This window comes from Stegodyphus dumicola, chromosome 12 (assembly GCF_044657685.1).
Source record: "Stegodyphus dumicola isolate Sdum_Otavi_A_Nest chromosome 12, ASM4465768v1".
Taxonomy (NCBI): Eukaryota; Metazoa; Arthropoda; class Arachnida; order Araneae; family Eresidae; genus Stegodyphus; species Stegodyphus dumicola.
In genome coordinates, this window is record NC_140779.1 from 8,687,184 (window position 1) to 8,708,612 (window position 21,429).

The following is a 21,429-nucleotide window of genomic DNA, read 5'->3' on the forward strand; positions in this document are numbered from 1 at the left end:
TACTTGAATATCCATTGCACTGACATTTGAGACCGCCTGCTTGGCCAGGCTGTCGGCTCTCTCATTACCAATAAAGCCTATATGGGCTTTAACCCAGTGTAGTTTAATATTTAAATATGAACTCAAAGTTTCTAAATGACTCTTAATTTCGACAATTAATGGATTGAAATTGTCTGGGCGGGAGAGCGCATGGAGAAGTGACAGGCAGTTGGTGTAAATATTTACAGACGTGGGTATAAACAAGGTGTTGTTTGTAAGGCTTGTTTGAACGCTTCACTTTCTGAGTGGAAAACTGAATTATATATGTTCAACTTGAACATTCTATAATCCACCACAGTTCCATAGTAAAAAACAACAAAGGCAGCTCCTACGCTCCCTCCAACCCCAGAACCATCTGTATAAATATCAAACACATCAACAGTTGGATTACATTTATCAAAAACAAAACAAAATCTATTGGAAGGATGTATTAAATGAATATTAAATTTTTCAAAAACATTCTTTGTAATTAAATAATCTTCATACATTTTCAATTTCATTCGTCCAGTTCTAAATAAAAATTTCTCATAAAAAAATTCGTATAAAATTGAGAGAGGAGGCAGCCCAGCCAACACAATTTTTTTTTTTTTAATTTTTAAGTTTGTTCATTTAATTTTGACTTTAAAGTAAAAAATGATGAAAAAAGGAAGAAGCTGAGTTATTTAATGACCATTAATTTTGTTTTTTTTTGGTTTGGTTTTGTTTGGTTTATTAGATTACGGCAAAGCACTCGAGGGCTATCTGCCTTAAGGGAGGGATGCCTTCGTGGAGGACATTTTAAGGGAAACTGGATCGTATACACGTTACACATGGGGAAAACCACGAAAACACCCATGCAGCCAGCCTGTTCGCGGGATTCAAACCTCGGACCGAACTACCAGTGTTCAGCGACGTTACCGCTCGGCCGCTTGTGTTTTTTTTTTTTTTTTTTTTTTTTTTTTTTTTTTTTTTTAGTAAAGTAAGAAAACAAGCAAAAAAACAGCAATATTTACAATAAATTAGAAACACTCTGTTAAAAAAAAAGTATAATATATTTTCATATTTTGTAAACTGCAAACCCATCATAATGATATTCTGAAGGAGGTAGGCTATTATTTTAAAGCTAGGAAGTTATTTAAAAAAATTTTAAGCTATAATGTGTGATATAACAAAGAAAAAGCATATTTTCCTATTAAAATTCATGTTTAACACATAATAACTTTATAAAAAATGCATTTATCAATTAGTAAATAGTCTATCTCCTTACATGAAGTGTTCTAAACATGTATATGTTACCGTGAAAGATCGAAATTGGAGAATGTCGACTTTCACCGGAGAATATCAACATTCACCAAATACGTCGGTGAAGGACCGACTATTTCACTACATTCTCGTATATTCGGACCCTCACCGGTGTATGTCGACAATCACAGATATGCTCCGGTGAAAGTCGAAAAGAGAGGTCATAAAGTGCCATAATAGTTTAAGTTGTTGCAATAAATAAGATTTGAATCATATAATTTAGTAAGTTTTTTATGACTGTTATTTTATTTTCTCATTTAGAACGTACTGTATAATTAAGTAAGTTTTTAACATCTATTATTTTCCTTTCTCATTTTGAATGTATTGCGTGTTTTAGGTTCTCGTGTTCTTAAGTTCTTATTTCAAGTCTCGAGTGCGTTTATTCGCGACTGAATTACGGAGAAGAAAATATAATATTGTTATATGTTCAACATTCACCATGAGTACATGGTGAATGTCGACATTGACCGGTGTAAGTCAGAAATAAGAGTATTTGGAAAATATTTCGGACATACACCAAGAGACTATGTGAATGTTGACATTCACCGGTGAAAGTCGACATTCTCCAGATTTCGGTGTTTCACCGTAACATACACTGGTGTGCAAAAATTAAGGACGAGACGGTTTTTTTCAATATAACTTTGTACAAAAGCTTTCCAAATCAACACATTTAATACCGTATGATCTCCAATACGTAAGGACATGAGTAATGTAAGCAACACTTACTAAAAGAGAAATCAGAGAATCAGATAATAAAAAGAAGCTTTATTGAAAAAGTAGCATGGAGCGCAATGCGACTGAAAGCCGAAACATCCCTGTGATGGGTGTCCAGCAAGAAACATCCGGTCTTTAATAGGGGATATGATCTCCCCTGACTGCTAGGCAGGTTTCACAGCGTCTGCCCATACTGAGAATGAGGGTGTCAATGAGTTGTTGAGACATTGCTGCCCATTCGTCTTGCAGCGCCAATCGAAGCTCCGGAATCGTTACTGGTGGTAAGGTACTGTAATGTATTTTGCAGTAATTTACAAAACAGACAATCTTCTTAGTAGAACATAAATTTTATTTCTAGTTCTCGGTGATAGACAAATTTTATACAATTCTTAAGTGGCAAAATTTTCATCCTACTCCTAGCTGTAAAATCTTCAGAATACTAATCCTCTTTAACAATATCTCTCGTTGCTGAGTAACGGTTTGATACAAATATGGCGTTGCCACTTCAACAATAATTATATTTATTTATTAAATAACAAGATATTACAGTACGAGCTGCCAAGCGTCTGCCTAGAAAATCCCATACATGCTCGATGGGATTGAGATTTGGAGATCGTGCCGGCCAATTCATACGTTCAATATCCTCACTCTCTAAGAGCTGTTCGGCAGTTACTGTGCGATGACATAGTGCATTGTCGTCCATGAAAAGGAACTGCGGACCCATAGCGCCTCTAAAAAGACGCACATATGGAAGAAGAATCTCGTTACAATAACGGGTCCCGTTGACTGAACCTGCGTCGAAGATGTGAAGGTCTGTACGACTACCAAGCATGATGCCTTCCCAAACGAGAACACCGCCACCTCCATACCTGTCTCTTTCAATGATGTTCGAGGGATGATTGCGGCTTCCCCGCTTTCTCCAGAAGATTATGCGATGAGAATCGCTATTCAGACTGAATCTGCTCTCATCTGTAAAGAGTACTCGTCCCCATTCATTGCCTCTCCAATTCCGGTGTTCCCGGCACCACAGAGAACGCCTACTCCGATGGGCAGGCGTTAGAGGTACACACCGTACAGGGCGTCGTGCAAACAGACCACCACCGTGCGGTCTTCTGGCCACGGTAAAACGCGATATCGGTCGTCCAGTCGCCTGTATCGTGTGTTTAGCGATTTCTCCCGCTGTCTTCCGCCTGTTTCTTCTGGCCTTTAAGGCAATATACCGGTCATCTGCGGGTGTGGTTCCTCGTGGACGACCACTACTAAACCCCCGGATAGCTGTTCCTGTAGTTTGAAATTGTCTCCAAAGTCGTGAAACGATGCTGTGAGCAATTCCGAACTCTGCAGCCACACTTGTCACACTGCGGCCTTCCTCCAACTTCCCAATGATTCGACCTCGGGTAAAAGCATCCAGATGTCGTCTAACAGATTGATTATTCACCATTTCTCGCTGAGGCAGCAACTCGGTGTGATTTTAACTGCTATACGGCATGCAATCTCTTTGCCAGAAATACTGATCTTACACCGACAACATGCTTTATACTACTCAGACACTCCCCCATTACGTCTACCTGCATATCTGCGCAAGTGCTAACGTACATTACCTTACTTAATCTCCTGATTGGTCTTTCTGTCCGCTCTGCCTCTTCGTTCAGCTGATATGCTAATTATTCGACTTCGTCCTTAATTTTTGCACACCAGTGTGTATACCAATTTACATAAGATTTCGATCATAATTTTTAGAGATATTGTGTTTCATGTTAAACACGAAAAGTGAAAAACGAGATAAACGCATTTAAAGAATTCAAACACTCGATTACCTACTTTTGATCAGTTTGTAAAGTTAAAACTCCGCTGATTTATAACTAATGCCCTCTTGTTTTTCAGAATTTACTTTTTTTTTTGCTTACTAGCAGCTTTTAAAATTTTTCGCTGCTTTTTAAAGTCAAATCAGGGAATGTCGTTTTCGATACGGTTAACATCAAACCTTTCATACTCGTTTGCAGTTGTAGTAACCAGTATCTATACCTAATTTACCATATCTATACATAATCTATATAAATATCTATCTATACCTATAAAAAATAATGAATATTACTCTGTAATAAATAAATAAAGCGCTGATAAGCAATGAAAACACAGAATCAAAACACCAGCGAAAATACGTTAGTGGATTCATAACACACAGCTTGAAAATAAACTAGAACTTTGTTTTGTTGCCATCATAGAAATAGTTTTTGGTCTTTAAAATGCAATTAGATAAAGTTTTAAGCCTCGAAAATAAAAGTAAACAACTCTGACACACCCACTTCAGCCTTTTAAATATTTACGTCTTGTGCACTTCTGGTATGCTTTTCGAGGAGAAGGTGTCAAATAAAGTAACAAAACTTCGGTTTAAATCAACGTAGGAAGAAAACTCAAACTGTTTCGGAAACCTAAGAAATAAGATATTCGTCGCGCGTAAGGAAAAAAACAAGTAGTTTTTTGACCAAAATCTTGGTTTCTAAGGTATACAGCCCCCTTAAAGCAGTCTTAAATTTAGTTGCCTTAAATTGGATTTCAATTTAGTTGACCTAAACTAGTCAAGCAGTCTTAAATTTAGTTGTCTTAAATTAGATTTCGATTTAGTTGACCTAAACTAGTTAAGCAGTCTTAAATTTAGTTGTCTTAAATTAGATTTCAATTTAGTTGACCTAAACTAGTTAAGCAGTCTTAAATGTATTGTCTTAAATTAGATTTCAATTTAGTTGACCTAAACTAGTTAAGCAGTCTTAAATGTAGTTGTCTTAAATTAGATTTCAATTTAGTTGACCTAAACTAGTTAAGCAGTCTTAAATTAGATTTCAGTTTAGTTGACCTAAACTAGTTAAGCAGTCTTAAATGTAGTTGTCTTAAATTAGATTTCAATTTAGTTGACCTAAACTAGTTAAGCAGTCTTAAATATTTACTTGGTTTGTAGAGACATTAGGTTATTTCGAAGCAGAAGACATAAAAAATGAGCAGTGCCCTCCCCGGGACTCGAACCACGGACCTCTCGAATACGCGCCGAGTGTGCTGGCCATTACACCACGAAGGCATGCTAAGAAGGAGGGAGAAATACTTTACACACTCCCCTTTTTAAAGGACGACTGGGGATTAAAGGACACAATCACCAAATACTGGTGATCAGAGGACCAATCAACAATCCACAACCTTTATTTTCGGGTGCCACTGTAGAGACGTTAGGTTATTTTGAAGCAGGAGATATGAAAAATAAGCAATGCCCTCGCCGGGATTCGAACCACGAACCTCTCGAATACGCGCCGAGTGGGCTGGCCTCGAAGGCATGCTAAGAAGGCGGGAGAAATACCTTAAAGGTTTACACAGGAGCATACGTTTAGCGTAGCAAAAGAATGCACTATCAAATAATCTTTTATAAAAATCAGTTAGCGCGATTATTTTTCTAAATTAATGGATTTTAAAAGCAGTTGTGCAAAAATATTATTAGAAGCTTAAGAACTCCTTCGAATCAGCCTGAAGTGAGAATCAGCACAATTTCGTAAAATTTCTCTAAAGAGATCTTATAAGGGAACATTCCATTAATAATTATTATCTATAAGAAACATCTGCCTATTCTGAATGCTCAGTGTCTTTGGAAAGAAATAGGCTACCTGACACAAAAATTGCAACAGCATAAACGTTCATTGTACATAAAATAAAAGTTCATTATGCAAAGTTCATTAAAGCAGCATTATACAAATTGCAAGGAATACGTACCTCTTAGGTCTTTGCAAATTATAAAAAAAATAATTAGTCACGTTATTAGTGAACAGGGTCAAAAGGGGGAAAAATCGGACGAGTATGCTTTTGTCTTATCTTCCGTGTGCAGAAATACTTTTTTTTACTTTTTTTTTCATTTTGGTTAAACGCTGAGTTGAATCTGGGTAAGATATTCCAGATATTCTCAGCCAGATTGGGTAAAATCGTTGAAAACATTTTTGTCAAAGACATGATTTAATAAAATTTTTCATTTTAGATCTACATACTGCTGATTGGTCACACCATCCTATGGAAATCGAAACACACCAACATTCTTCGACTAAGAGCAGAATTTGAAAACGATATATTGAAGAAGGATATATGAATTATTATAAAGATACAGGTGCATCTAATACTAGATGAACATCAGAACGTTTAAATCGAAGCCATCCTGCTATGGTCCCACCACAGTCACCAATCTACTACTTTCACTGCTCTGCAGATTGTATAGAGAGCTTCGGATGCTCCAGTCTGGCTGAAACAATCTCCCGAGGTTGGCCGTAATCGTAACTTGAAATCAAGCTGTCTTAAGACAGATTTTAAACCAACCTACTGATATTATAGATTAAAGTGTTGCGAGGTTCTTATATTGAAGAAGGATATATGAATTATTATAGAGATACAGGTGCATCTAATACTAGATGAACATCAGAACGTTTAAATCGAAGCCATCCTGCTATGGTCCCACCACAGTCGCCAATCTACTACTTTCACTGCTCTGCAGATTGCATAGAGAGCTTCGGATGCTCCAGTCTGGCTGAAATCTCCCGAGGTTGGCCGTAATCGTAACTTGAAATCAAGCTGTCTTAAGACAGATTTTAAACCAACCTACTGATATCATAGATTAAAGTGTTGCGAGGTTCTTATATTGAAGAAGGATATATGAATTATTATAGAGATACAGGTGCATCTAATACTAGATGAACATCAGAACGTTTAAATCGAAGCCATCCTGCTATGGTCCCACCACAGTCACCAATCTACTACTTTCACTGCTCTGCAGATTGTATAGAGAGCTTCGGATGCTCCAGTCTGGCTGAAACAATCTCCCGAGGTTGGCCGTAATCGTAACTTGAAATCAAGCTGTCTTAAGACAGATTTTAAACCAACCTACTGATATTATAGATTAAAGTGTTGCGAGGTTCTTATATTGAAGAAGGATATATGAATTATTATAGAGATACAGGTGCATCTAATACTAGATGAACATCAGAACGTTTAAATCGAAGCCATCCTGCTATGGTCCCACCACAGTCGCCAATCTACTACTTTCACTGCTCTGCAGATTGCATAGAGAGCTTCGGATGCTCCAGTCTGGCTGAAATCTCCCGAGGTTGGCCGTAATCGTAACTTGAAATCAAGCTGTCTTAAGACAGATTTTAAACCAACCTACTGATATCATAGATTAAAGTGTTGCGAGGTTCTTATATTGAAGAAGGATATATGAATTATTATAGAGATACAGGTGCATCTAATACTAGATGAACATCAGAACGTTTAAATCGAAGCCATCCTGCTATGGTCCCACCACAGTCACCAATCTACTACTTTCATTGCTCTGCAGATTGTATAGAGAGCTTTGGATGCTCCAGTCTGGCTAAAACAATCTCCCGAGGTTGGCCAAAAGTAACTTGAAATCAAGCTGTCTTAAGACAGATTTTAAACCAACCTACTGATGTCATAGATTAAAGTGTTGCGAGGTTCTTATATTGAAGAAGGATATATGAATTATTATAGAGATACAGGGGCATCTACTACTAGACGAACGTTTTAAACGAAGCCATCCTTCTATGGTCCCACCACACTCACCAATCTATTACTTTCAATGCTGTCAGATTGTATAGAGAGCTTTGGATGCTCCAGTCTGGCTAAAACAATCTCCCGATGTTGGCCGTAATCGTAACTTGAAATCAAGCTGTCTTAAGACAGATTTTAAACCAACCTACTGATGTCATAGATTAAAATGTTGCGAGGTTCTTATATTGAAGAAGGATATATGAATTATTATAGAGATACAGAGGCATCTACTACTAGACGAACGTTTTAAACGAAGCCATCCTTCTATGGTCCCACCACACTCACCAATCTATTACTTTCAATGCTGTGCAGATTGTATAGAGAGCTTTGGATGCTCCAGTCTGGCTAAACCAATCTCCCGAGGTTGGCCAAAAGTAACTTGAAATCAAGCTGTCTTAAGACAGCTTTTAAACCAACCCACTGATGTCATAGTGTTGCAACGTTGTTTATAATAAATGGCAGAACATAATTAGTAACAATGAATATCATCCTTCTTTTATAATGACAGACACTGTGTCTGGCGGCGATGGAGAGAGCAATCGAATCCTTCTGCAGTTGCTGAACGCCATGTTACTCCTCAATCTAGCACAGCTTAGCTTAAGTCAGCATCTACAGCCGGTATCTGCAATTCGCGTAAGACATACTTTGGTAGCATTGTATGTGGGTGACTGGTTGCAGCCGATCGCAATAACTTAACTTCAAAGATATCAAAATGCCCTCTTTTAGCAGAATAACTTGCGACTACACACAATGAGCGTGGGCATGTAATACAAGGTAGCCAGACAATCTTTGGCCATTCATGTACCAGATCTCTTTCCAATCAAGCATCTGTAAGATTTATTGGACATTTGACTGCCCTGCCCAAGCTGTGAACAAACTGCGAACAGTGGTGAAAAATCATATAATCATGCGTACTGTAAGTCTGTCCGAGCTTGAGCGAATCTGTATGTGGTAGACAAAGAAGAATGAAGATAGGAAGAAGTTCTAGAGAAAATGGCCAAAGAAGTGGTTCTGAAAACGGTGCAACACAGATTCAAGAAAAGAGACGGTGCAACTCAGAAAAGGAGTAGAAGATAAATAGGCGTTAACTCTCATCTGAATATTTATACTGTTTGTCTAGCGTTTTCTTCTTCATTCCAAGCGTCTATTATATAAAAGATTTTTTTTTAAAAATTCTGAAAGAATTCAGATTTTACATTATTCTCAAAGGAGTTTTTTTTTTTTTTTTTTTTTACGTTTTGTATGTTACCTTTATTTATTAAATATCATGTTCTACGTACTCAAACTATAAATTCAGTTCAGCAGCAATATCGCAAATTAATTTTAAAATGAGCCTATTTTTAGAATTTCCGATAAAGAGTCTCGCGCGCTTGAGATAAAAATGTTTTTTTTTTTCCGTACCGTGTTGCCATTGCATAAAGAATATTGTTCGAGTATTTTAAAAATTCCTTGAAAGTTTGGTGTTTTTTTGTAACAGAAAATTAATTTACACATTCAGTTACTTCAGCTTTGTTTAACTGTTTATGTATCCAAGAAATTAAAAATTAATTTTCCATGAAATTAACATTTTTCAGGTCATATTTGGTGGTGGTAGGAAACAGTTCAAGCCCATCACATATTTAGATCCCATTGAAAATAAGACAGGATCTAGACTAGACGGTATAGATTTAATTGACTACTGGATAAAAGAAAAAGAAAACAGGAATTCCAGAGCAAAGTACATTACTACTGCCGAAGAATTAGCCTCCATCAATAGAGGATCAGTAGATTACCTTTTAGGTAAGTTGGTTTCTGAACTCTAATTTTAAAATACTTTTATTGATTTAGCTGATTACCAAAGTATTACTATAAAAAGGCTTCCTAGCATGCTTGCGCATGCTCCGTAATGATCTCTTGCATGAAGATTTGTTCTTTGTACCGTTTCCTTTTTCGTAGTTTTACTCGGAATTACTTCGACAGTATATTTAAACAGAACTCAGCCACTCATGTATGCATTACGAGAATACTTTTATTGGTACGAATTAAAGTAAGTACTAAATCTATATATACGTAGCGTATTCGGAAACTAAGTACCGTTTCATTCTAGCGCCGTAGCAGAGCTGTGGTAGGCGTCCCGCGCATGCGCACTAGTCTTTCTTGTTCACTGACTTTCAATTGTCGCCATTTTGGTTGCTCTATGTTGTGTTTTCAGTTTACTGTGCGCATTCAAAATGTTTAAGACAATTAGTTATCCCGCTGTTTGTGAGATTCGTGCCGTGATTAAATTTTTGAACGCGAGGAATGTTAAACCGACCGAAATTTATCATCAAGTGACAGAAGTTTACGTTGAATACGCGATAAGTGATGCAGTGGTGAGAAAGCGGGTAAGAATGTTTAATGCAGGTCGAACAAATGTCCACGTAGAGGCTCGGAGTGGTCGGCCTTCTGTTGTCACCGATGATTTGGTAAGGAAAGGTGATGAAGCAACTCATGAGAACAGACGCTTCACAATGACAATTCTTTCAGAGGCATTTCCACAAATTTCACATATTATTTTGTTCAAAATTGTGTCTGACCGCTTGAATTATCGCAAACTGTGTTCCCGATGGGTTCCAAAAATGCTCACTGATGTTCACAAAACAAAGCGACTTGGTATTGCCCTGACATTTCTCACGCGGTACAGTGATGAGGGAGAAAACCTTTTAAGCCAAATTGTGACAGGTGATGAAACTTGGGTGTGTCATTTCACACCAGAATCGAAACAACAATCGATGGAGTGGAGACACACTCATTCTCCGAAAAAACAAAAGTTCAAAGTGACATTGTCATCACAAAAAATCATGTGCACTGTCTTCTGGGATAGGAAAGGTGTTTTGCTTACTGAATTTCTTCCCAGAGGTGAAACCATTAATGCGGCACGATATTGTGAGACTTTAACAAAACTAAGGCGTGCCATTCAAAACAAACGAAGAAGAATGCTCAGTAAAGGAATTGTGTTGTTCCATGACAATGCTCGGCGCCATACTGCTGGTGTCACTCAATCGTTAATTCGACAGCTTCATTGGGAGCAGTTCGATCACCCGCCGTACAGCCCGGACTTGGCGCCGTCCGACTATCACTTGTTCCTGCACATGAAGCGCGAGCTTGGTGGCAAGCGCTTTGGATCTGACGATGACACGAAAAGTGCTGTGGAGTCGTAGTTATCGAAACTGGCGGGAAGTGTCTTTGACGATGGTATACAAAAACTGGTCACCCGCTATGACAAGTGTTTGATCATTGGCGGAAACTGTGTTGAAAAATAGTTTAAGACATGTATTTTGATGTAAAAATAAAATTGGATTCGAAAAAATTGTTTTACTTTTTATTTATTTATTTATTTATTTATTTATTTCAAAACGGTACTTAGTTTCCGAATACGCCTCGTATAAAGAATAATGTTTGTTTGTGCGTTTATTTGTTAGCAATTAACTCAATCACTACTGTAGCTATCGTCGCCAAACTTTCTGCAGTTCTTTTCGGGGTCCTGGAAAAAATCGACATCCACTTTTTCAAAAAAAAAAAGTCAGAAGTAGACATATTAATTAAAAACTCGGAAAAAACGGTTAATTTTCGCCATCATTTTTCCAAGTGGCAACAGTCTCGCAAGCTAGAGGTGAAAATCTGCTTTATTTTGAAAGTTGTTGCCACTGCTCGCTTTTCAATCGTAGAGTTTGTTAATAAAAAATGTCCAAGTTTTACGATGAAATAAAAATAGCGTTGATAAACATTAAACACATTATTTCGGATTCCAAAAATTCGTGAGAAGCCGTTTCCACTATTCCCAATCTTCGTACGACTCTAATCAGCCGATATATTAATTAAAAACTTTGAAAACACTCATTCTCGCACTCATTTTTTTTTCAAGTGGCAACAGTCTCGCTCGTTGGAGATAAAAATGCTTTATTTCGAAAACTGTTGCCACTACTCGCTTTAAAATCGTAGAGTTTCATAATCAAAAATTTTTTAATTTTACATAATCTAAACATATAAAGAAGAATGTTTGTGTGTTTGTTCGCGTTATTGATTTTTGATAAATAGTGATAAATTTTTTGTTATATTTAATCGACTAAAATTGAACATAGGTGAAATATTGGATGGAATTTCAGCTTTTACGACCATTTGATTAGAAAGACGAAAATTATTGAAAACTCCGTGCTATTGCTGCTGATATAATAAGAGAGAATTAGCTATTTTTCTATCAAACATTTTTATGTGGGTTCCATATCGCAATATACTGAAAAATTTATTACTATGAATCGTATTTTTTGCATCTTTATTAGAAAGGTATTATTTTATAAGAGAAGTTCTCTCTATTGTTAGATGCATTACTCTGAATCTAACTTTACTGGTATCGGGTACTTCCGCTAGACAATGTATAAAATATAAAGCGTATTTTTCTTAAATGTTCTTTTTTCTGGATTATAAGACTGCGCAGTGATTTCCACGATGGAATCGTTTTCGCAGAATTTCCAAGGGTATTGATTTTCATTTTTCTTCTACTATTTTTCAGAATCCATCAGTGATGATGGATTTGAGCTTGAAGATTTATGTACCGGAGACCAAATGCACAATAGTCCATAGATAAAACGTCAGGGGTTGCAGTGGAGCTTCTCAAAGCAGGATTTGGTCCTTTGTCTCTGTGTCTTTTCATTCAAGTCATTCAAAGAATGGGATAAAGAAATGAAATTTCTTCTCTAAATATCAGATGTAAAACTTTCTCTTGATAATACATTGAGTTGATTTTAAAATTTTCCCCCGTTCTTCTTATCTTTATTTTTCCATGGTAAAAGAATCCTAAGAGAGCCATAAACTCCTTACTGACACTTTCTTTGCATTGACGGGACATATGTAACTATGATTTCACTCAAATCATTAAAATAAATGACGTTCTGTGCTACTTTTTGCGACTTTTCGAATCTTCTGCTGCTACTTTAGTTGAAACATTTCTGGCAACACTGCCCTGCAATCCACAACTCGTTTACATGCGACATTTTGAAAGAAGAATAAATTTAGCTATAGCAGACGATATTACTCATTTCATATAATAAGCTGTTGCTAGAATTTTTACTTCCTTGTACGAAGTAAAAAGGAAGTATTGTAATCGCGAAAAGTTTCAGGCAGCATATTTCAACGAAAATATCCATTTTGACCGCTATCGAATGCAATTTAACGATGTTTTTGCGTGATATCTGTACGTAAGGACAGAATAAAAGACTCTTTAACTCCAAAAAATTATAAAACTGCTTTAAAATTTATTCTGAAAAGAATCTTTCGTGGCGTCTGTACGAACGTATGTACGTACGTGCGTACGTATCTCGCATAACTCAAAAACGAGTAGCCTCAGAACGTTGAAATTTTGTATATAGGACCGCTATAACATGTAGATGTGCACCTCGTATTTTGGTTGCAATCGGCCGCACCAAACGTATATAAATATATTTATATATATATCCACTCTGTTACCAGGCTCAGTGATCTCAGTTTCTTTACTCTTATATATTTGTAAATTGTACATTTTTTGCTTTAAAAATGATTGAATTATGTTTTTTTTATCTTCCGGTTAAGGTTTTTATGCCTTTGGTAAATCTGTATGCAATATTTTTAGAATTATCAACAATTTAAAAGCTGTTTAAGTGCGGCAAGTTTTAAATAACATGGCGGACATATTTGTTTACCTTTGAAACAGCAGAATTGTAGATTTGTTGACAATCTAGAGAGACTAAGCTTCGCAACAGAAAAATAACGCCTTCATTTATTATTGCGAATTAAATCTTGCTTAATCCTTTCTGGAATTTTTTTGAGGAAAAAAGTGTTTAAGATACTTCGTAATTTTTAATGCAGATATTTTGAGTTTTTATGCATTTTTGCCTTGTCGCGAAGGGAGAACTGAATTAATTGAATGAGAAATACTAAATCGTATGTGAAAAACTGTTTCTTTTCTGTTTTGTTTGCTTAATTTCTTTCGTGCATCGTTTTAGCTTTATTATAGTATTTGAATAGAACATGTGGCAACGATAATTCTTCAAATGATATAAATTTTGTGCATTCAGAGTGTCGTTATAGTAAACAAATATAGTGAATTTTAAAGAGTGCATTTATTCTATTGTGTTTAATGCGCTGTCGACGAAGTAGATTTAATTCAATCCAATCAATTTAAATGAAATTCAAGGAAAAAATGCGTATAATTTAATATTCCGTACAAGGAAGTCATGTGGTGTACACATCAGATTTTTTATCTTAATTATTTTATTTGCAATTAATCCATATACAATTTCGCAGTAAAATAACAAAAATTTTTTAAATAGCATAGTAGCATATGTTTAGAATTCCCAATGCCGTGTTAAGTAGTAGCATACATTTTTTTTTCCATTTTTTTCAGTCTTTTCACAGTTTATCGTATCAAAATTAATTTTTTTAGTAAGATGGCTTATAAAACTTTTTTTCGTAATTTTATTACCAAAGTCTTCTGTGTTAAATTTATTAATTAAATATCACGTTCTTCGCACTCTCGTCGCATAAAATTCAGTTCAACAGCAAAATCTCAAAATATTTAAAACAGCATATCTTTAGAATCCCCGCGTCTGGTCTCGCGCTCTGGAGATAAAAATGTTTTATTCCGTACAATGTTGCCACTGCCGGCTTTCAGATCGTTGAGTTCGTCGACCAAAAATTCATTAGAATTTTACAAATACAGCATAAATAATAAAAAATATATAACATCATTCTATGCAAATACTAAACGTTTTTTATTAAAGAGATCATGAATTAAATGCCTTTTTATTATTTAATCAATCCGATTCAAAGGTAAGGAATAAATATTCTTTAACAAATGCATTTATTTCTTTCAAATAGATAAATATTTTACATTTTTTGGAATGGCAACGCATTGGAATGAAAAGTGAAACAACTCATTTATAGTAATTGGCGCAAATTCCCATTTCGAGACTAATAGGCCTTTTGCGCTTATAAAAAATAGCTTACGGCCCACGTGATAGCAATAAAATTAATCAAAATGAGTTTTCAGTATCTTATGATCCATCATTCAGTAATTTATGCACCTAATTATAACCTACATATACTGGAGGCAACAAAGTAGCTGGCCGTGGGAGCCAGCGTAGGAGGTTTTACACGACTTCTTAGCTCTAGTCTGGAGGCCAAAAGATCAAGGTTGAAAATTAACTTTTGAATTCGATAAAAATATAAACACAATTTGAAAAGCGATGCACCGTTTATAGTAATTAAACGCAAAATACCGTTTCCAGACTAATGTCTCACTCGGGACTAACGTTCCTTTTGGGGTAAAAAATGTTAAAAGTTTCAGATTTATATTACTCTCAAAGGGGCGTTTTTTTTTTTTTTTTTTTTTTTTACAATTACGCACACAGACAACCACACATCTACACAAACACCTGCACAAAAAATATTTTAAATCTACCTATCTTTAGAATTCCGATAGTCTCGCGCGCTGGAAATAAAAATGTTTTATTCCGTACGACGTTGCCAGTGCTCACTTTGCAATCATTGAATTTTTATTATCGAAAATTCATTAAAGTTTCACAAAGTATGAAATAGATAATAAAGCAAATTCGAAATGTGGGCTTCCAGGATCCCATGCTCGTGTGGAGGACTACGTTATTCAAAACTCTAGATACCGTTATTTTGTTTTCACAGTGCTAGAAATATACATAATTTCATGCAGAGTTTTCCTTATTTTATTTTTTTAAATATAATGTTTGGTGGCAACAATCTGAAAAGTGATCAAAATGCTTTTAGTGATTCGACACAAAATACCGTTTTGAGACTAATAGCCCTTGTGGACTACGCCCGTCTGGGCTAAAATTATGTGGGGAAACAGAAACCAAATATTTTAACAATAAGAGACAACAATATATGAAGGATGTCGTCTATATGTGGGAGAATAAAGCTTTCATTATTTAGTTGTAGAAATTTGCGCCATAGAACTCAAAATACATGATTAGATTACTTTCTAAAGCCAAACAAAAGATGAGGAAAGAAATGTATATAGCGAAGCTTATAACTATTGCATTTTCTTTCATTTGCAGTACTAAATTTCTTCCATACAATGTTTATAATAGTAGTCCTAATATTAAAGAAATCTAAATAAATTTAGAATGTGCTTTTTATAACTTAACCATATAATTCCGGCATATATAAATAGGTTCAAAGCTATAATGTATATATTATGTGCAATTAAATACAGTTAAAAGTATTTATCTTAGAGAGGCAAAAAGGAAAACGAGCGTGTGGCGCGGACGCACTTCAGCCGATTTTATAAGGTCTAAGGGGGAAAAAGTCTTCCCTGCCATCCTCCCACAATGCGAAAAAGAGGTCAGATTTGTTTCCTATTTGCATGCGGTGAGCTTATCGAATCAGGTTGGTGTGGTGGTGGTGTATTTAATTATGGCAAAGCACACTAGGGCTATCTGCCTAAGGGGAGGGATGCCTTCGTGGAGGACTTTCTAAGGGAAACTGGCTCGTATACACGTTACACATGGGGAAAACCACGAAAACGCCCATGCAGCCAGCCCGTTCGCGGGATTCGAACCTCGGACCGAACTACCAGTATTCAGCGACTTTGCCGCTCGGCCGCTGGTGGGCCCGAATCAGGTTGAAATGCATTTTTAGAATTCAATTTGGTGCTATTTATTATTAAGTGTTTGATATTTTTGTTAATATTTCATAATGTTTTTACCTGAAACATTGCACTAAGTGGAATGTTTGAACAATTTCATGCGCCGATTTATTTTGTTTAACTGTACCGCTCATTGTCGCACAAAGCTTGAGTTATATTGCAAAATAAAATAATTAATACATCTTCTTTGCATCGTTACTTAATACTATTTATTAGCCTCCAAACTCACTTTTTTTCCGGGTCACTTTTGTGTCCGAATCACTTTTCAAACTGTTGCCACCAAACGTAATCACCAAAGATATGCATTTTAATCAACGCGTTAACTTCATTTTCTGCCATTATAATTGCTTCCAATTTCGTATCTACTTACTATGCCTTCCCATGCTACGACTAACATTCGAAAAAAGATTATGTGGATATATTGGGAGAGTGGTCTGACCCAGGAGCCCGATTACGTGAACCTAGTTCAACAACCTGTAACCGCCAAGCAGTTATAAGAATTCTAAACGGCCGAATTTCTCCTTCCCTTATGCAGCAAATACAGTCGCCTAGCCAATAAGTTTGGTTTATTTGATTATGGCAAAGCACTCGACGGCTACCTGCCTAAGGGAAGAAATGCCTTCGTGAAGGACTTCCTAAGGGACACTGGCACTATAGACGTTACACATTGGGCAGCCAGCCCGTTCGCGAGATTTGAACCTTGGACTGAAAACTACCAGTGTTCAGCGACTTGACTACTCGGCCACTGGTAAGGCCCTAGCGAATTAAAAAGCTGAACATTAGCAGGTCTCCATAAGCTCCAATTCTAGGTAATACTGCTGGCTGCATGACGTAATCGTGATTTTCACATGTATTTATGTAAATGCGAGCTAGCTCTCCTTAGAGAGTTCTCCACGAAGTATTCCTCCTTTGATAGTTTGCCCTCGTGTGTTTATTGAAATCAAAATAGACAGCGAATTTAATTAATATTTTAGATGGTTACTGCATTTTTTCTAACTGCCTTGCTTGAGGAATAATTTTTATAAAATTTTATACAGATAAAAAACCAAGGGAACATTTTAAAAAAGAACTCACTAAAAGGAACAAACAATGTCGTTACAAGACAGTTCAAAGATGTTAATAGAAATTTTGCTTAAAACCAAGTAATTATAATTCAAAGTGAAATTAGAAGTAAAAAAAAAACGCTAAATCAAATATTAAAGACTGATTCGCTAAGCTCTATTTCAAGGTGATAAGCTTACCTGGATCAATAGTTAATTTTTTTGATATTGTGTCTCGATAGGTTTGAACCGTAATTTCATAATCATTAATGTAATTAAATTTTGATTATGAGCAATTAATAACTAAAATTTATCTAAAGAAAATGCTATCCCCTGGACCCGTCCTTCCATCAAAATTGGGGACGGTATGAAACAAAATCGCATTGTCACCTGTAAGGTGATCAAGGCTGTTGCCAACGACAGGCGTATCTTGAGCGCTCCTCGCCACGAGGAATTTCGTGCGATTGGGCTGATGTTACTGTCAGACAAGTGAGCATAAGTAACAAAAACAATAAAATAATACTCCATTATGTTTGTCTACTTATATAAAAATGTAAATCTTCTAGTGCACGCTTTCATTTCCCCAAAATTCGTCTTTTATGCAAACTACACGGCACTTCTGTAAATACACTACTGGCCACTCAAATTGCAACACCAAGAAAGACAAGAGATATCACAACAAAATATATTTAGTAGATAACATGTTGACCAAGTATCAAATGATTAAATTTATAGACTTCTGTGAAGTGTGGTTCCTTCCAGAATCAATAGCCAGAGTAGCCGTCATTGTTGGAGATCACCGGTGCCACACGCCTCGACATTGATTCAAAGAGACTTTGGATGTGTTCTTGGGGTACAGCAGACCAAGCAACTTCCACACGTTGCCAAAGTTGATCTGGTGTGGCAGCTTGGGATATAATCTGGGTCAATCGTTCAGCAACCATGGACCACATGTTTTCTATCGACGAAAGATCCGGAGAGAGAGTCGGCCAGGGAAGCAATTCAATCTGGCGATTGACGAAGAACCCTTGGACAATGCGTGCCACTTGTGGTTGCGTATTATCCTGTTGAAATAGGGCTGCGGGCAAGCCCTGAAGGTAAGGAAGGACAACTGGCTCCAACACCTCGGAGATGTAGCGCTGGCTGTTAAAAAAGTAACAGCAATACATACTAGAGGAGTGCGAGAGTGATATCCAATACCGCCCCATACCATAATACCCGGTGCAGGACCAGTGTGGCTGTGCATAACGCAGCTGTTCAGCATTCTCTCTCCACGGTGTCTCCAAACTCGAATCCGACCATCGTGGTGTTGCAGACAGAAGCGTGACTCGTCAGTAAAGACAATTTCATTCTTTATCAGTTTCCTTTATCAATTTAATTTTTTCCAATAGTTCAGTTCTGACAGTTTGTTGTAGTATATTCTATAACAAGTCCCTTCTTAAAATTAATTAATTTGGCTCATTTTTGTTAATCTATTAATGCTTTTTGTTGTTGCTGTATAAGGTATTTCTCCCGCCTTCTTAGCAGGCCTTCGTGGTGTAATTGACAGCACGCTCGGCGTGTATTCGAGAAGTTCGAAGTCGAGTCCCGGGGAGGGCTTTGCTCATTTTTCACATCTCCTGCTTCAAAAAAAACTACTTACAGTGCCGGACGAACTAAAAAATGGTAATAGATGATGATTCTCCACCACCAGAATTTGGCGATTGAGTCCTCCAGTCGCCTTTTAAAAGAGAGAGTCCCGGCTAGGGCACTGCTCATTTTTCACATCTCCTGCTTTGAAAAAAAAAAAAAAAAAAAAAAAAAAACCTAATATTTATGCAGTTGCTAATTTATTTTTGACAAGTTTCGGTAAGTTTATGAGCTTGATGTTTGTAAGGATTATATTAATTTTATTAACAGTTAAATTTTTAGTTAAAATTCCTTACTTATTAATCTCTAACTTCAACTTACATTTCCGTCCAGAACATAGTTTTAGAATCACTTCCGAATACATAATGAGGAAGAGCGGTATTTAACCGCGAAGTTCTTCGGTCTCAGACAGAGAAATACCAGGCATTCAGGCTGCACGCGTCCGCCTTTTTAGGCTACTCTCTCGTAAGCTATTATCACGCTCGGCCGTACTTAGGCCCTTAAAAGCTTCGCAGTCTGTTAACGTTAAGGGGATAACTCGGTTAGAATTTTGATATCTTCGGCTAGACCTCTTTAGTTTAAATTAGTTTAGGTTAATTCTTAGTATCTTAAGTTCAAAGCCAAAGTGTCGGCTTTATTGTACACTCCAAGACGGAGTTTTGTTAAACCTTAGTTTGAGTAATAAAGGGTCAGTTTACCCTTCTATCTGGTTGTTTCTTGTCACACGAACTCAAGCGATTATTCCCTTATCAGTTCTTAAGATTCTTCACTTCCAACAGTAACTTAGAATTTACAAAATGAGGAACTGTATATGTTAAACGAAACTTTATTTTAGCTATATATCGCCATTGTTCGATTTTGTGAAATTCTTTATGTTCAAGTCATCTTTTCTCGGTTATAAAAAAAGATTTTTCATATCTTAAAAACTTCACTTGAAAAGCTAACTCTAATGAAGCACATAATAAATTTTCCAGCTCTAAAAAAGTCAAAAGTGTCCAAAACAGACTTATTACAAATAGTTTCCTTTCCAAACATGCCTTAACTCTATTATATATTAATCCCCTCTGCTACAAATTTATGCAAAAGGCTTCGGATTTTACAGGGGGGTGGAATTAAAAGGAAAAATAAACGGAACACAAAAGAGATGAGATGAAATTTACCCACGTTCATAAAAAACCGTTTAAAATGATCAAAAGTCACTTCCATTGCTTCACTTCACGTTATTTTAAAAGAAACGAGGCAGTTGTACCGTTCTATTTTAACCTTGAAAACAAAGCATAAAAATAATATTAAAGTTCGCATTTCATTTATCTTTTGTGACCTTTAAACTGATCTTCAGCGAGATATCTTCGGGAGCAAAACCTTGATGGCATCATTAATCTTCCGACCCCCGTTAAGAAGAAACGGGGTTTGTAAATCATTCGGATTCTGCGTGACTTGCATTCTGTAGCTTACTTTCTCTCAAGCAAGAATGTTCTTAAGATGGATGGAACAAATATTATAGCGCATACACTTCCATAGAACATACTGAACTGTGACCTTGCTGGACATTACTCAAATGTACAAATGTTAGTAAAGACACTATGCTGATATTGAACGTAATATTTAACAGGTTGTGGAGGTGATGAACATAAACTAGTTCCTTAATAGTTCCGCTCTCCACAAAAAGCACACTTCACGTGTAAAATATTATTTTATACTATATAACAACTTGAAAACTATTTTGAATGATTAAAAACTCAAAAATTGTTGGAGAGCATTTTGTAATTCTTTGCAAATAAGGTATGCTATGCGTATTTAATTAAACCATAATAATACATTCGATTAAAATCAAGACAGTACATTTGTATTACATCATATCGTCTTGCATTTGTCTAAAGTGACAGTACCATCAACAGTAAGGTTGTCTCGTTTCAGGGAAATTAATTGCAATAGAGTTAAATGAAGCAGAATTATCTGGTTATAACGAAAGTTTTCCGCCAAAAAAAACGTTCTAAATAAAGTTTAAAAAAGGAAATCAGTACCTTTAGGGCGGGTAGTAATCACCACCCCAATCTATGATTTTTCTGCCAACATTTTGGTAGTTTGTCAAAACCTTCGGCCCAGAAACTTGGTGGCCGCGGATCCCAAAAAAGATCAACCTCATTTTGAACGTCCTGTGTAGAATGGAAGATGCGACTGCAGGTGTAAAAAATGGTAGAATTCCGAAGGCACGATGTCGTGGCTATATGGGGTGTGTGGCAAAGGATCCCATGCAAGTTCGTACAGAGCTCAGCTGGTGAATGCACACGTACATAGTCTTGCATTATCTTGATGGAACATTACCTTTCCGAGCTGAAACTCAATTCGACATTTTTCCTCGATAGCAGCGTCAACACGGACTATTATATCGCTGTACATCTTACTGTCGAGGGTGTTACCTTTGTCCAGATACACTTTGTGGATAATACCATGGCGATCCCA

General features: G+C 36.4%; 1 protein-coding gene across 2 annotated transcripts in view; it reads left to right on the forward strand.

The window, feature by feature from the left end:
* The window catches only part of LOC118189222 (alkaline phosphatase, tissue-nonspecific isozyme-like), a 237,469-nt gene that overhangs the window by 169,571 nt on the left and 46,469 nt on the right, over positions 1–21,429 (forward strand). For both annotated transcript variants that reach the window (XM_085827457.1, XM_085827456.1), the window contains exon 5: positions 9,201–9,405. In XM_085827457.1, the coding sequence (XP_085683583.1) occupies positions 9,201–9,405 (205 nt within the window). The remainder of the gene's footprint in view (positions 1–9,200; positions 9,406–21,429) is intronic.